Raw genomic sequence first — 16,057 nt, 5'->3', positions numbered from 1 at the left:
TTCATTCCGTGCATCGCACGGGTAAAAATACTAGTAGTTAAAATAAAAAATGAAAATGTTATAATAATTAAGAGATTAAAAGTGGAATTAATTGTTTTTTTTTGTGCATCGGGCCCGCTCAAAACGGGTACTATCTAACTCTTTTGAACCTAGCTCCTCCAGCATCCGTTGAGAGAAACTCCAACAACTTATTCGGGGGTCTTTTAAAACTGTAGTGCGTGCCACCGTCCTTAGTCTGATCAAGGTTAGCAAGGAAATCAACACATCTGTTATCTTTCCTAAGAACATGCTTAAAGATTATTTCTTCAAATCTCGAGGCGAAAAACTTACAATAAAAGATGAGTTTAATGATAAAATCACAAATGAGTGAAACATATATGGTATGGTGTATAGTAGTAGGCCGGATATGATGATGGACATATTTGGACAAACGTTTTGAAATGCATTGCGACGAATCAGAAACTTGAATACACGAAATTAAAGATTCAATTGCGTAACATTATTATTATTAAATAAGAACCCTACAAAAAAAAAAAAAAAAAAACAAAAAAAAAAACAAAAAAACAAATATGAATTTTTCTCTTTTCACAACATATCCCACTCATTTCGATCTTTACCCAATTCCACATAATTTCCATCCTTTCTAACTAATTCAATGGCTCACTTTATTTATTTATTTATTATTATTGTTGTTGTTGTTATTAACAAATTTTAACTTTATTATATAAATCATCAGTGATGTGTTACCCGAAGACAACAACTAATAACCTTTTGGTTCAATTTTATAATCAAAATTAGTATCACATATTTAGAAATTGTAATGATCTTTAGTACCAATAATAATCTTTATTTTATTGTAAAAAAGAATTTGATTCAAAATATATTTATGTAACTACTTATTTATTCTATAATAATGTATTAGCAAAATTAAAAATATATTGGTTGGTTCGATTGCTCTAAAGTCTTCCTTTACTGGTAGTGTGGAATTTGAATCTCACTAGAAACTTAGAGAATTATTGGGAGACCCTGAGGTAATGAATGTTGGGTGTCGGTGGGGTTGAGCCCTGCTCGATTTGAGACGTGGCATTGTGCCTTAGGGAAGAATGTTGTTAAATGGTTAATGTTCACTTAATCACCAATTGATTTTAAGTAAAATATGATAATGAGATAGTCAAAGAACTTTATAGTTGAGCGTGCTTAACTTACCGCGTTGATATATTAAGTAGGATTAAAGTGAATTCGAATGCATTACTTCAAATTATATAACATAAATGCTCTCTTACACGGAAGGACTTACTCTTTTTGGAAGGATTATAATCCATAACAGACTTTGGACACAACATAATAACATATAGCTAAGCAAAAGATCAGACATGGGTTCACAAGCTGATGATACTCCCAATCCTCCTCATCAAGCCGATCATCCAACTTTAGAGTCCATGCAAGCCACGCCGTCTTTCATGGCCGGCCATGGAGGTAGCTCAGAGCTGGAGAAGGTGCTGTCAGACACGCAGTTGCCGTACTTGAAGCGCCTCAAATCGGCTTCGTGGATCGAACTCCGCCTCCTGTTCCGCCTAGCCGGTCCTGCCGTCATGGTTTACTTGATCAACAACTCCATGTCCTTGTCCACTCGCATTTTCTCCGGCCAGCTTGGAAATCTCCAGCTCGCCGCCGCCTCTCTCGGCAACCAGGGCATCCAGTTATTCGCTTATGGCCTCTTGGTAACATAACATATATATATATATATATACTATACACGAGCTTATTTTTAATTTTGTGGTGGTTTGAAAATTTAATTTAATTTGCAGTTGGGAATGGGAAGCGCGGTGGAGACTCTGTGCGGGCAAGCGTTTGGAGCACAGAGATACGATATGCTGGGGGTGTACTTACAGAGAGCCACCGTGGTGCTCACCATAACTGGGATTCCATTAATGGTGGTCTACTTCTTCTCCAGGCAGCTCTTACTGGCACTGGGGGAGCCCAAAACGGTGGCCTATTACGCCGCCCGGTTCGTCTACGGCCTAATCCCTCAGATATTCGCCTACGCCGTCAACTTCCCCATACAGAAATTCTTGCAGGCTCAGAGCATAGTAGCTCCCAGCGCGCTCATCTCTTTAGGAACGCTGTTCTTGCACTTGTTACTGAGTTGGGTTTTCGTGTACGAGATTGGGTTGGGGTTGATAGGTGCGGCACTGGTGCTCAGCTTTTCTTGGTGGGTCATTGTGGGAGGTCAGTTTGTGTATATTGTGAAGAGTGATAAGTGTAAGGCCACGTGGACCGGATTCCGGCCGGAGGCCTTCGCCGGACTGTGGGAGTTCGTGAAACTGTCGGCGGCCTCCGCCGTCATGCTTTGCCTGGAGACATGGTATTTCCAGGTTCTTATTCTCGTCGCCGGGTTGCTCAAGAACCCTGAGCTCACGTTGGATTCGCTCTCTGTATGGTGAGAATAACAAGTCTCTAGCTAAGTTGATCAGCTTGGTTTTTTAATTTGAACCGTTCAGAACTGTTCAACTATAAACAAATTAGACTGATTTACGAATTTTGGTGACTAAACTTACAAAATTGTATATACTTCTTGTTTATGGCAGCATGTCAGTAAATGGACTGGTATTCATGGTTTCAATCGGATTCAATGCTGCTGCTAGGTGAGTATATTTCTATATGGACTAAAATATCAATATAAGTGTTTGGTTAATTAACTTTTTGCAACTTCAAATTGCTTTTAAAAAGCTACTCCAAGCAACTTTTTCAATTAATTTTTTTAAAAAAGAAATTATATCAAACACTTATCAACTAACAACTGATTTACCAAACACTTTTTTACAACAGCTAATATTATCAACTAGTTATACCTTCTAATTAACACAATTGACTAACTGCTAACAGCTATCAGCTAACCGCCATTAACCAAACAGGGCCAATTATCCCGACAATATGATTGGAAATCTGGGCTGAATTGCTTATTAATTTATGTGCAGTGTGAGGGTGGGGAATGAGTTGGGAGCTGGGAATCCCAAGTCAGCTGCGTTTTCAGTGTTGATGGTCACCGTTGTCTCCTTCGCGGTTGCGGTGGTGGAAGCCGTCGTAGTGCTGTGTCTGCGACACGTCATCAGCTACGCATTCACCACCGGCGACGTCGTGGCTGAAGCTGTGTCGGACCTCTGTCCATATCTCGCCGTCACGCTCATCCTTAATGGCATCCAACCAGTCCTATCAGGTCAGTGGTCACCCCACCTTCCAACCAATCAAATGTCCACATAAATAAAAATAATAATAAAAGCTAACCTACTCATTTTGGCTCTTATGTTTTATCACCTAATCCACATACGTCATCAGCATAAGACATGCATATTAACTTCTAGCATATAATTTAAATATAGTATTTTGGAGTTGCTTTCTCTGTTTAAAAAAAAAAAAAAAAAACTTTTATGGCATGTTTGGTTCACATAAATTCTGAAGGAATATGAATGATATTCTATACGGAATGGAATAGAATACAAATTCTATTTCAATGTTTAGTTCACTGAAAGAATAGACTTTATGAATTTATTATAGTGTTTGATTAGTTTATCGATTAAAAACATAATAAATATCATTCAAATGGGCCTCCAAGGAATGACTATTTCCCTACAAAGGGAATAGCTCAGTCCCAGGAATAAATGGTCAAAACAAACAATAGAATATGTATATTCTCGAGAATGGAATTCTATTCACAACTTATTCCATTAACAAACATGTTGTTATGGTTTGTTACTTTACTAAAGTGATGATAAGTTACATGTGTTTTGGGGAATCTGCAGGTGTTGCTGTTGGGTGTGGATGGCAATCGTTTGTTGCGTATGTTAATGTTGGGTGTTACTACATCGTAGGGATTCCATTAGGGTGTCTTCTTGGATTCAAGTTCGACCTTGGTGCCAAGGTTTTATTTTGTTTATAATATAATTAATCTTGATTAGATTATATAAGTTTGGTGGTCAAACAAAATTGTGTTATATATATATGAGTAATATTTTGGGGTGGCAGGGAATTTGGTCTGGTATGATAGGAGGCACAGCAATGCAGACCTTCATTCTATTGTGGGTTACATTTCGGACCGACTGGAATAAAGAGGTAACAAATTAAACTGTAAAAAACTCAATGATATTAATTCATCATCTTAGTTTATATATAAAAATGTTTAGACTTGAAGCTCGATCTAGTCGAGTAGTAATATATTCTGATCAAATTGAACATAAGTTGTTAATCAGATTGGTTGAGTTCGAGTTACGTGTAAAAATATATATATTTCAGGTGGAGAAGAGTAGGGCACGGTTGGACAAGTGGGAAAGCACGAAAGAGCCACTTTTGAAGAACTGAAGGAGGGTAAAGTCTTGAGACATAAGAAAGAGGTGGCAAATAAGTTGTGCATGGGGAGTGTCATTGGTTGATTATTAGAAAATATATATTGTTTCACTCATAGTTCAATACTCAATAATAATTCTCACAAATTTGGTTGGCATCATGCTGCATGCAGTTTATGTTAATGACAATTGCCATCTAATATTCATTGCATCTTCTATTCTAAACATACAAAGCCTTAATTCGTCTAATCAACCATTCAATTACAGTCTATGAAAACCTTAAAAGATTTTGATATCTGTGAGCAGACCAGATGGATGGCTTCATTTTTTTTCAAAATTTTGTACGTTTCATGTGTAGTAAATGGAAGGAAAATTAAAATATGCTTTTTGCGGGTGAGTTGGGGGGGGGGGGGGGGGGGGGGAATTGTGGGGTAGAACCCTAGACGAGATAGATATACCGAAACAATTCTAGAAAGGGCAATTTAAATCATAGATTAGGATCCACATAGCATTACGGGTCTTGGATTGAAACAACTAGGTACAGAATTCATGTTTGTAATGTACAGAATTTCATAACACAAAACACAAAAAATCACAACACAAAACACAGCATTGTGGACCCTAAATTAAACAACGAGATATAGAATTCATATTTGTAAGGTACATAATTTCATAAAATAAGACAAAATCATAACACAAAACACATACACATGTTATATATTTAATTACTTATTTTTCAAATCAGATTTAGATACATAATTTGTGTTCATATGCACAATATTTCATAACAAAAAAAAATATATATAACATAAAACACAATTACTAATTTGTTCCAAGTACATAATTCACTTTTAAAATACAGAATTTCATAACGCAAAATATAAAAAAAAAAAATTATAACATAAAATACATACACATGAATCAAAAAAGAGTGAGTGCAAATCTACAATATCGGGTTTGGAAAATTGTGAGAACTGCAGCTGGTTGCGGGAAAAATATTCCATTATTCTGAAAGCCTATTGGGCCATAAGCTTTTGGGCCTACACTGTTGTTTGACAAAATTGTTATGTCATGGACCCGGGTCCAAAACGGCGTCCTTTTACTTCAAAACGATGCCATCTGAATTAAAAAATAAATAAATAAATAATTGCTTATTTTCTTGTTGTTTGTCTTCAAAATTTGTTCCTTTATATTCATAATTTATGAATTCTTTATTCACAATTTTTGAACTCTATATTCATAATTACAGAATTCTATATTCAACAGTATAACACAATTTTTGAATCTATATTCACAAAAAAATATCATTAACTCAAGACGTGCGTTTTGAACCTGGGTCCATAACATAATTTGCCTGTTTGTCTTCGTTTACCTATCTGTATCATCAATGGAATTGGGATCATTAATTTGTTATACCATGGACCAATGTGCACCATGTAAGGTACAATAAAGTTTTATAACTTATATTAATGGTGTCTTTAATAGCATTTTTTTTGGCGTAATTGGAACCAATGTTAATACTACAAATACATAATCCATTAACTACATGTTTATAAAATAAATATCAATATCTTAAGTCAATAACACTCATTTAGGAACCTTTCTCATGTTTTGAATTAAGAATAAGGTTAGAATTACATAACATGTCTTAATTGTGTATCTATTGCAAATATGGTTGACAAAGTCAACAATATACGACAAACCTTTAGTCAACGAGACCATTTGCCATTCATCTATGTCACCTTTCTATATGCTATACCCATGCATGCATTTTTTTTGCTGGTGTTAGGGGATCCTTTCGTTGTCCGACTACGTAATAAAATCAGCCATTCTCTATCCACAAATTCATACTGAATTTCCATATACGCCCTTGCATCCAATAATTCAACCCTTTCATGAGTAATACATACACGTTTGGTAATTAGCAGTTGGCAAATGGCAATGCTTGGCATCAGTTGGTATGGTGAATCCCCCCAGGTAATTATGTTCTTGCCATGACAAATTAAAGAAAAAGGTTTTCATAACAACTTCTGTCCTTTCAATTTCTACTCTATAACTTACAGATGAGATCCAGACAAACAAGTTGTTTACCTACCGCATGCTTTGCTCAAACAAACAATAATTATTAGCTCTGTGCAACTGAGTGCTTAGGAATTGAAGATAACCATTATACTAAACTGTGGAGAAAATATAATTCAAGTAACTCGAAGATCGAATCCTTTTACTGCTTAACGCATGGAGATTGCAGTTAGCCGAATACTAAGACTTTGTTTTCTTCCTATCTACACTCTCTACGTCGTCCATATATCATACCAAAAATCAGAACAACAATGAAGACTCATTACTGTATAGAATTTGAATTGAATTGAAGCAGCAAAAAGAATTACATGCCTGACTTTTCTCACTTGCTTCTCCTTGTAGACCTGCACTTCTTCATCTTCCTGCTAGCGCTGTTCTTCTCATCAAAGCTGCTCCAGCTATAGTTACCGGGGATTGCAAAGGGATCCCCTTGCTGCTGTCCATTACAGCTCGCTTGCTGGCTTGTCGAGCACCACCGGTTGCCGCCCCTTGGCAGCCACGACTTTGAAGAAAACGAGGAGATATCGCCGTCGTCCTCGTTGCCGGACTGGGAAAGATGCCTCGGGCTTGAAAATGGCGTGAAGAACTGTTCAACTGGCTGCAGCTCAACAAATTTGGTGAAGGTTATAACCACCCTCACCGTGGGGACCACCGGTATTGCCACCTGAAAGCCCCACCAAAAACAAATCACAGCCATTAAATTAATCAAGACAAGATAAATCAAATCCTAACCCCCACTATTCTGTTACGGTGGGCTCCACAATTACTTAAACTAGGCCCCACATGGAATGTTTGGTGTCGAGAGGTTAAAGGCAGGGTTGCACGTGGACCAAAATGTTACCCAATGAGGTGCTTCCATGTCATAGACATGGGTCCCAGAGGTTCTGTGCTTCAACAGAAAGGGGATGCTGAGGGTAGAGAGTCAAGCGTGAAGCCAAAGCGAGTCAGAGCTTGCGCATCAAAAGAAGGAATCAAAAGCAAACAAAATGGCAAATCCAAAGATTCAGAGTGAGGAAATAATGTGGGGCCTAATTAATAATTTTTACTCCAAATAACTATCAGATTTGACCATACCTTCACCGGAAATGTCCCCGGAGGGAACTTTGTCGTCAACAGCTCTCTCATCCGCCTAACGGCCTTCACTTTGTTGGCTAAAATGTCCAGTAACGGCAGCAACTCCTCAGTCTTTAACGGAAAATGCTCAGTCAACCAAATTGACGGTTTTAGGTTTTTCACAAACTCCTTCTCCTTCGTCTGCGGAGGCGGCGCAACCGGCATCGCCGTCGATCTTCGCCGCGGTTCTGGAATTATGTCCACACTTTTTCGTGAGACACTAACGAACTCTCTGTCCTCCCGAACAAAGCTACTGTGCCGTCTCTGTCGGTTGCCTGAGTCAACGGAGACGCTGAATCGCGGATTCTCGGCTACTAGAAATCCTTCGTCGGCATCTTCCTCAATCTCCAAGTCTAATGGTAATATTTGCTCACTCCCGGCTTCTCCGCTGGCGGCTTTCCGTGATCGAAAGCTGAAAATCACGTTGTGCACCTCGTAAACTCTAGATTTCCACTCTCCAACGCTCTCCGTCTTCTCTTGACCTCTCCAATTCGTACGGCCGACGAGTGTTGCTTTCGTCACGTCCATTCCTGGACGATATACGCTCGTTTGGCTACAAAAATTTGCAACATCGCTGTCGGTTAAAGGACTTCCAGCATTTTCAAATGCATCGAAAATTTTCCGGTCATCGTGGTTGAGAACTAGAAGTGAACCGGCAGGGATGTCAAAATTGCTGTCGCCCTCGCCGAAAAAGAGGAAGCTCTGATTAGCACGCTGAATTTTCAAACCGTCATATCCCGCTAAGGATGTGTCCGCTCTGAGATTGGCGTCGCGTTTCCAGATCTTGTACGTATCCGAAGGGGCGATTTTGCCAACGAATGGAACAATGGAGCTCTCGAAATGAAAGGAAATCTCCATATAGAAGTCGCGCATTCTCTGGAGAGCGGAAACCAGGCGGGGGAGACGGCGGCGCCACTTGAACCAGGCGGCGAGGTGGTGGTGCTGCACGAGCGTCGCAACAATGTCCGAGCACCTCCGCACAATGGCCTCCTGGAGAGGGTTCCAACCAGCAGCGTTCTGGAGAGAAATGTCCGCCCCGGCATTCGCAAGTGTTCGGACAGCGAAAGCATCGTTGAGGCGGACAGCCAAATGCAGAGGCGTCTCGCGGTTGGGATTGTCCCGTCGGTCTAGGACGGCGGCGATTTTGTCCGCGCGTCGCTCCTGAGCGATCGAGTCAGACTCGGTGTGAATTCGAGTCGGGTCACTGAGCCGTTCCACAGAAGCAACTAGTCGGGTCAGGGTATTATGATCCCCAACTGCCACGGCGTAGTGCACGGGACTATGGCCGTACTCTTCAGGCTTTATCGTCGTCGGCGTTGCACGCGACGTCGTCGGGGCCGTCGGCGGTTTTGACATTGTACATCAACTCTCTCTCTCTCTCTCTAATGATCTTCTGGATGTGGCGTGGGTTAGATGAGAGAATGGAATGCAAAGCTGTTGTGAAATGTAATGTTTAATTGAAGAAAGAGAAAGGAAGGGTTTCGAATTTCGAAGAGCGTTTCTCCAATTCCCCGTTCCCTCACTTTCCACTGCTTTTCTTCCGTCCAATGTATTTATTAAAAGCTGTAATTTATTTTATATTTTCAACTTTTTTTAAACTTACTAAATAAAACTTACCAATAAGTACAGTACTTCCTAATTTCTATCTCATTTAATGTGTCTAATTCAGTTAACAATATTTAATAAAGTTATTTTTAATTTAATTTTTTTATAATATTATGTTTAATATTAATATAAAAAATTTATATATTTAGACATTATAATTAAATACAAAAAGATAATAAATTTAAAAATAAGTAAAAATAAAAATACTAAAAAAATAAATTAAAAAAAATAGTTGGATTGATCAATAAATTATAAATAAGATATATAAAATGAGATTTTTAATTAATTTATTTTTTAGTATCTTTGAAATTTAGTTTTTTGTGTTTAATAATATTTGTAATGTATTTCTCACTATCTATCTCTATCTCTCTCTCTCTCTCTTTCTATATATATATATATATATATATATATATATATATATATATATATATATATATACAATAATAAAGTTAAACTTAACATTATAACAAATTAAATTGTAAATAATTTTAATCAAATATTGATAATTGAACCATACATATCAAATGCAACGGAATAATTATATTAGTATGTAAGGGTAATGAGGAAATGGATGGTTGTATATTGCGGAGTTAGGTTAACATTACCCCCGTAAATTTTATCCACTTTCAAAAATTGGTTCAATTTTCACATCATCCCATTTGTAAATCATTTACTATTCACACTATATCCCTACAAATTTAATAAATTTTTAAAAGTAGGTCAAATATATTAAAATAACATTATTAATTATATTAAAATATTAACAAATAAAAGAAATAAAATAATAATAATACAAAAGTTGCGGCAATTTTTGTCAAGATTTACAAATTTGCACTAAGTTCATCAATAAAATAAAATAAAAATGATGTTGCTAATGTTACATCATCTTGCAAATATACCCATTGACTAGGATAATTTTAGCCTTATAAATAGAAAATATCTAGCTGGCAAAGGGGGATGGGCCATTACTATTGGTGATCATATCCTTATTAGCATTATAATTAATGATAATACACAATCATCTCTCCATAATTACTGTCAACTTAATAATGTTTCCATTTTAGTTACATTATTTCATGAACAAAATGTTACCTTGAGGCTTCAACCGTATAATTTTCGGTAAATGATTGTATTTGCGACTTGTAACAATAATATAAGATATTAAGCGTTGTTATATTTCCGATAAAATTAGGTGAACACTTTATAACAACTACATTAGATGTGTAACTAATACATCACGTGAAATGATATGATGCTCGTGAATGGTAGAGAACACATCTCAATGATTAAAGGACCATGCAGATTCCACTGTATATTAAGAAGTTCACCCCTGTACAAAATAGAAACTGAACAACTTTTGTGAATATAATAATATATTATTTTTTTATTCAAAGTTTTTTAATATAATGAAATAGGATCACATTTTTGTGAAACTGTCTCACAAATCTTCATCCGTGCGTGATGCGGGGTGTGTTGATATACAAATGTAACATTTATATTAGCAAATAAAAAATACTCCGTACTAATTATGAATAAAGCATTTATTACTTATAATGAAAAACTTAATATTTTTGAGTTTTAATGACAAATGTAATATTTTTACATTTTAATGTAAAATTATTATATTTTCTCTTATTACAACGGCATCAAATAAAAGAAGATTAAAAGATGACTCTCATCCACTGGTTTACAGTCTATTGTATTTTAGGAACACAACTCTGTGATTTAGAATGTGGAATTGAGTCTAATTTGTAAGGGATTTCTTTTATTATTTTAGGCCAAATACTCACGTATAAATAACTCCTCTGATGATGTCAAGGATTCAAAAATTTTTATGAGCTTAAGGCGATTTTGTGATGACATTATTACATTAAGTTTTCGGGCGTTCTTGTTATTCATTCTACATAATTTCGTTTTATTTTAACGGTTATGTTGACTATTCAGTGACTAGTTAAACTCTCCGTAAAATTAACAAGTATTATATCACTTTTATTCCTTATTGGGTATTCCCACTGAATTTCCGGCGACCGCTGCCGGCGGAACTGCTACTGGTCAATCGGCGCGACTTTTTGGACCGCCGGACAGGTTGCTTTTTATTTTATCTTTATGGATTTTTTGTTCCCCGTTACAGTTCTTTTTCTGCATCCCCTACTGTTTTGTCATTTTTCATTTTCTACTTTTACAGTACTATTTCCCATTTTTTGTTTATTTATTTTGGTTAAATTTCGATTATTATACTGTTGCGGTATGGATTTCTTTATTTCATGATTTAAAAAATAAAAAATAAAAATTGTTATACTTAAGTTGCAACATGAGAGAATAGTGTTTATTTGACCGGGAAGGGGAGTGGGTAAATAGACAAAAATATGATTTTTGTACATAAATGTCACGTCTTTAATTCTTGCCAGCCAACATCCTTTATGTCAACTCAGTGTACTTGCACTCATAGATAGTGGTTAGAGTTTTTCTCGTCACCTAAAAATAATAGTATTTATTTTACTTTTAATTCCATAGTTATTTTGATAGTTTGAGTTTTTTTTTTCTTTTCTAAATTTAAAAAATTATTCGACTTTGAAAAAAAAAAATCAAAATACCCTATGTTCTCACCTTCAATAAGACAAAATTTGTTATTTTTTTTACAAAATGATAAGGCTCGCTATTGTCTATATCTTTTTTAGTTTGAACCAATAAGCTCGAATGCAAGTATATTATATTATTTAGATTTGGCCTATTCAATCAATGTTAATATTTAAATCCATCTTTTAGTCAACTAGAAGGCAATTTAGGCCGTTCTCACAATGCTCAATCCTTTTTTTTTTTTTTTAAATATGTTTTCCTTGGTTTAAGCTCCAAAACTATTAACCTTTATTTGCAAATAATATGTGCATAGTGATAGTAAAGGAGGATAACTATTCCTTTCAAAAAAAAAAAAAAGAGGATAACTATTGGATTTTTTTTTTAAATAAAACTTAGATGATCAGAGCTTCGCCGGAGTTAAATTGTGAATTGCACAATTAACCCACTAATAAGATCCTAGTCTTCATATGCATACAAATGATCCAATTTAGACCTTCCAGCATCCGACACCACACTGCTGCCTCCTATCATGACCTTTAAGTCAGGAAGCGAACCAACTACGCACATAAAATACTTGCTCTAAATTCAACCAACACAGAGATAATAGAACTCTTTAGTTACCTTGAATGACCAAAAATTATTACCTTCTTCAAATTTGATTATGAATTATAACGTTTTTAAAATAAGTTATCAAAAGTTAAATGTATGTTTTTAATGTCAATTTTTAAATTAAGAAAAATATAAAGTTTCATAAAATGAGTGACGGAACTGATGGGGTATGGTTACGTTCTCATACCTAAATGTCATAAGTTTGATTATGAATTATAACGTTTTTAAAACGAGTTATCAAAAGTTAAATGTATGTTTTTAATGTCAATTTTAAAATTAAGAAAAATATAAATGTTCCTAAAATAAGTGACGGAACTGATGAGGTATGGTTCTCATACCTAAATGTCATAAGTTTGATTATGAAAATTCTACTTGTTGTATAAGTCTTGCATCCTCACAAAACGATAAATTTAATATCTTAATATTCGCAAGTAGCTAAGTACAATTATATTATATAGTAGTACAATGGGTAGCTTATTATTAATAAGTTTAGAAATTGAAATGGAAGCGGTCAACCCAAGTTTGATTCGCAACGAGTGCTTAAGATGTGATGATTCATTGAAGCGTCGAGTTGTAAAGAGACGAAGGGTTGCGTTTTAGAAAGCAAAAAATGCATAAAGAGAAAGTGAAGGGTGGGACATGTGGGCCAGCTTGTGTCTGTTGTGTGTGTACAGGGAGACCGAGACTACACCAAGACAGCGCGGCATGGTCTGAATAAGGTTTGTGTTTTGGGTCACTAACCATACCCTTACGAAAAATATTTCTTACTCTTGAGTTTTACTCTTTTTCACAAATTCTTAATATAGACATATTCTCTGAGATCCACATGATAAAATAATCAATCTTTATTTCTCATGTTATAAAATACAAGTGAGGGATTAAAATTTAAAAGTACATATAGTAAAACTCTACCCTTACACTTCATTTACTTCAAATCTCTCAATAATTTTCTATTTTAATTTAAGAAATGTTAGACCTAAAACTCTTTATATCAGGTGCTTTGATTTTAGTTTTGATTGAACATGGACTACGGGTAATCAATTAAGCAGTTAGTCTGGTGTTAGATGGTCGTCGGACCAACACTCAGATTCGGAACTCGACCAGTCAAATTCGGCGGTAAAAAAAATAATGAGTTAATTCTATTTTTTGTTCTGAATTTATAGGTGACAGTCCACTTTTAGTTCATTTTTATCAGAACATTCTCTTTTGGTCCTAGTATTATTATGACATGATCAATTTTGATCCTCTATCAAAAAAATCGTTGAAATTTTGTTAAATATAATGAAATTTCGATCTTTAATTATGAATTTTTCAAAAAAAAAAACATAAAAAAATATAACAAATCAATGCACTTTGTATTAAAAAGATCAAAATGCATTTCTATTTAACGAAATTTCAACAATTTTGTTGATAAAGGACCAAAATTGGTCATGTCACAATAATACTATGGCCAAAAGATGATGTTTTAATAAAAAAGGCTAAAACTGAACTATCGCCTATAAATCTAAGGCCAAAAATGAAATTAGCTTTAAAATAATTATAAGACAACTGCCTCAATTATAGAAGGATAATCAAGGTTAACCTAAAATTAGCTCCTAGTCCTCCTACCCCCTAAATTATCTTCTCCTCCCTAAATCACTTTGTATTAATGAAAGTAATTTTTTTTTTTTTTTCCAAATCACAAGATAAGGCTGTTGCGGTGTGCGGTAACGTCAAATTCTTGGGGCGGTGGGATTCGCGTTAAAGCAGTCGCGTTTGTGTGTTTTCTTGGATTTGAGTGCGTCGATCTTTCTCTTCTTTCGTTAGACCACTGCCTAGATTTTCTATATCCCTCTTTATCCAGCATCTTGGACTCTATTTGCAATACTTTGATTCCTTCACTTCACTTATGCAACCATGAAATTCAATTTCCCTAGAGGTGAAATTTAGGAAAAATGAAACTCAATTCCCCTTGAAAAGAATGAATGAAATTCAATAATTCCTAATATGTATAACTCGATAAATGAGTATTCCAATTAAGTATAGAGTTAATTCCACTAGAGGTCCTTTGTATTTGGTGACAATTTCAAATTTAGTCATAGACTATCGTTTTTGCCCTTTAACATCCCATATTATTGTTTTTTAGACACTTTAGTCATTCTCATGACTTTCCCTATTTTTAGTAAGGGTATTTTTGTTCCTTCATATATATTTTTTTTTTGTTATTTTTCTTATTTCAACCGGTATAATTGGTTTAGGACTTTACTAAAAACCGGTTCAAAAATATGATTACTAAAAATCAGAGGTTACCTAAAGTCCTAAACCAATTCAACCGTAAAAATAACAAAAGAAAAATATGAAAAGACAGAAATGCCCTTACTAAATATAGAAAAAGTCATTAGAAGGACTAAAAGTGTCCAAAAAATAATAGTCTAGAATGTTAAATGGCAAAAACGATAGTTTGAGACTAAATCTAAAATTACCATCAAATTAAGATAAGTGACCTCTGGTGGAATTAATTCTTAAGTATAATTATTTTAATCACTCTCTTCAAATACAATTTTAAAGGTTCATACTAGAAACACATAAAAGGCGGGATAATAATTACTACAAGTGTAATAGTTTTTGGACAAGGTTTTAGTACGTGTACTGATATTCATTTATTAGTCTCGTAGATTTTTTAATGCGTTGATGAGCACCTTTGACTCTATCATATTAATTTGACATGATTTTTATTTGATAAAAATGTGATGTTGACGCAAACCTATCCGCACTCTCATTAACCAATCAACCTTAATTGCCAGGAAGATTCCTTTGACGACCATTCTTATGTTGTGTAGCCCGCCGCAGTCAAAATATACTATACCTGCTGGTTCATGCACATGTAGTTTTAATTAATTAGGATGTTCGAGGAAGTTTCAACTTGACTAATCATCCATTGTCTTACTCTCCAAGTATACTTAGCTTCCAAGAAACATAAAATATAATACTATACCCTTCTGGTCGCAGATTCATCTGGGATTATTGCACCTATAAATAGGAAAGCATATATGAAAGCAAGATTATATTCAAGCTAAGCAAAAGCAATATTCATGGCTTTCTTCTCGTCCTTGTTTGCTTGTTTTTCGAATTCCAAAAGAATTTCCTGTGAAGGAGATGAAGTGAGGAAGCAGCACAGTACTGAAGCAGTAGTGATGGAAGGAAAAGAAGAGAAAATGGAAAAGGGTGAGAAGAAGAAGGCCAAAGGTGCCCCAATTCCCATGACGTACTTCCCAATTGGGTCTCGATTATCAATGTTATGAGTCTTTAATTTTGGCCATGCAAATCTTGATGAAGCTTCTCAATTCCATTAGCCTTTTCACTGCTGCCTGGCTAGATTAGCTTAGCTTTGTCTCGGTTGCAAAAGGCTACTGAAGTTAGAGACTTGGACTTCAAAATATATTTTTTCATTCCAAACTATTCGTGTATTAAATATTAATTTAATTTATATAATAAATTTCTACTATAAAAAGGGTGTGTGCATTATTTTAGTTGCCAAAACTTGATTCCTTTTGGGTCACTACAATTTGATTACAATCAAATCCCGATCCTATTTTGTCAACACGTATACACATCACAACGAAAAATTTCCATTGTAATGTTTCATTACAAATTGTGATTTTTTTTTTTTTCGATCTAGTAGTGACTCTTACACTAAAGACCTATGCATAAGATTTATATGAAGGCCGAATAAAAATTATCTATAACAAGCTCTA

The 16,057-nt window shown here is 35.0% G+C and overlaps 2 protein-coding genes across 2 annotated transcripts; one reads left to right on the top strand and one right to left on the bottom strand.

Annotated features, from left to right (window-relative positions):
* Window positions 1-1,351: 1,351 nt before the first annotated feature.
* LOC109167208 (protein DETOXIFICATION 40-like) lies at window positions 1,352-4,589 on the top strand. Its single transcript, XM_019316173.1, has 7 exons — window positions 1,352-1,721; window positions 1,809-2,440; window positions 2,589-2,645; window positions 2,979-3,217; window positions 3,801-3,919; window positions 4,024-4,110; window positions 4,291-4,589. Exons 1-7 carry the CDS (start codon window positions 1,374-1,376, stop codon window positions 4,354-4,356), a joined length of 1,548 nt encoding a protein of 515 aa, XP_019171718.1. The 5' UTR covers window positions 1,352-1,373; the 3' UTR covers window positions 4,357-4,589.
* A 1,921-nt stretch (window positions 4,590-6,510) lies between these two features.
* LOC109167207 (ankyrin repeat domain-containing protein 13C) lies at window positions 6,511-9,066 on the bottom strand. Its single transcript, XM_019316172.1, has 2 exons — window positions 7,494-9,066; window positions 6,511-7,083 (listed from the first exon to the last, which is right to left on the bottom strand). The coding sequence occupies exons 1-2, from the start codon at window positions 8,886-8,888 to the stop codon at window positions 6,742-6,744; spliced, it is 1,737 nt and encodes a 578-aa protein (XP_019171717.1). The 5' UTR covers window positions 8,889-9,066; the 3' UTR covers window positions 6,511-6,741.
* Window positions 9,067-16,057: the final 6,991 nt, after the last annotated feature.

The sequence above is a fragment of the Ipomoea nil genome, unplaced genomic scaffold, assembly GCF_001879475.1.
Source record: "Ipomoea nil cultivar Tokyo-kokei standard unplaced genomic scaffold, Asagao_1.1 scaffold3147, whole genome shotgun sequence".
In the NCBI taxonomy this organism is placed as follows: Eukaryota; Viridiplantae; Streptophyta; class Magnoliopsida; order Solanales; family Convolvulaceae; genus Ipomoea; species Ipomoea nil.
The sequence above is the reverse complement of the archived record's forward strand: the minus strand, read 5'-3'. Positions and strand labels throughout refer to the sequence as shown.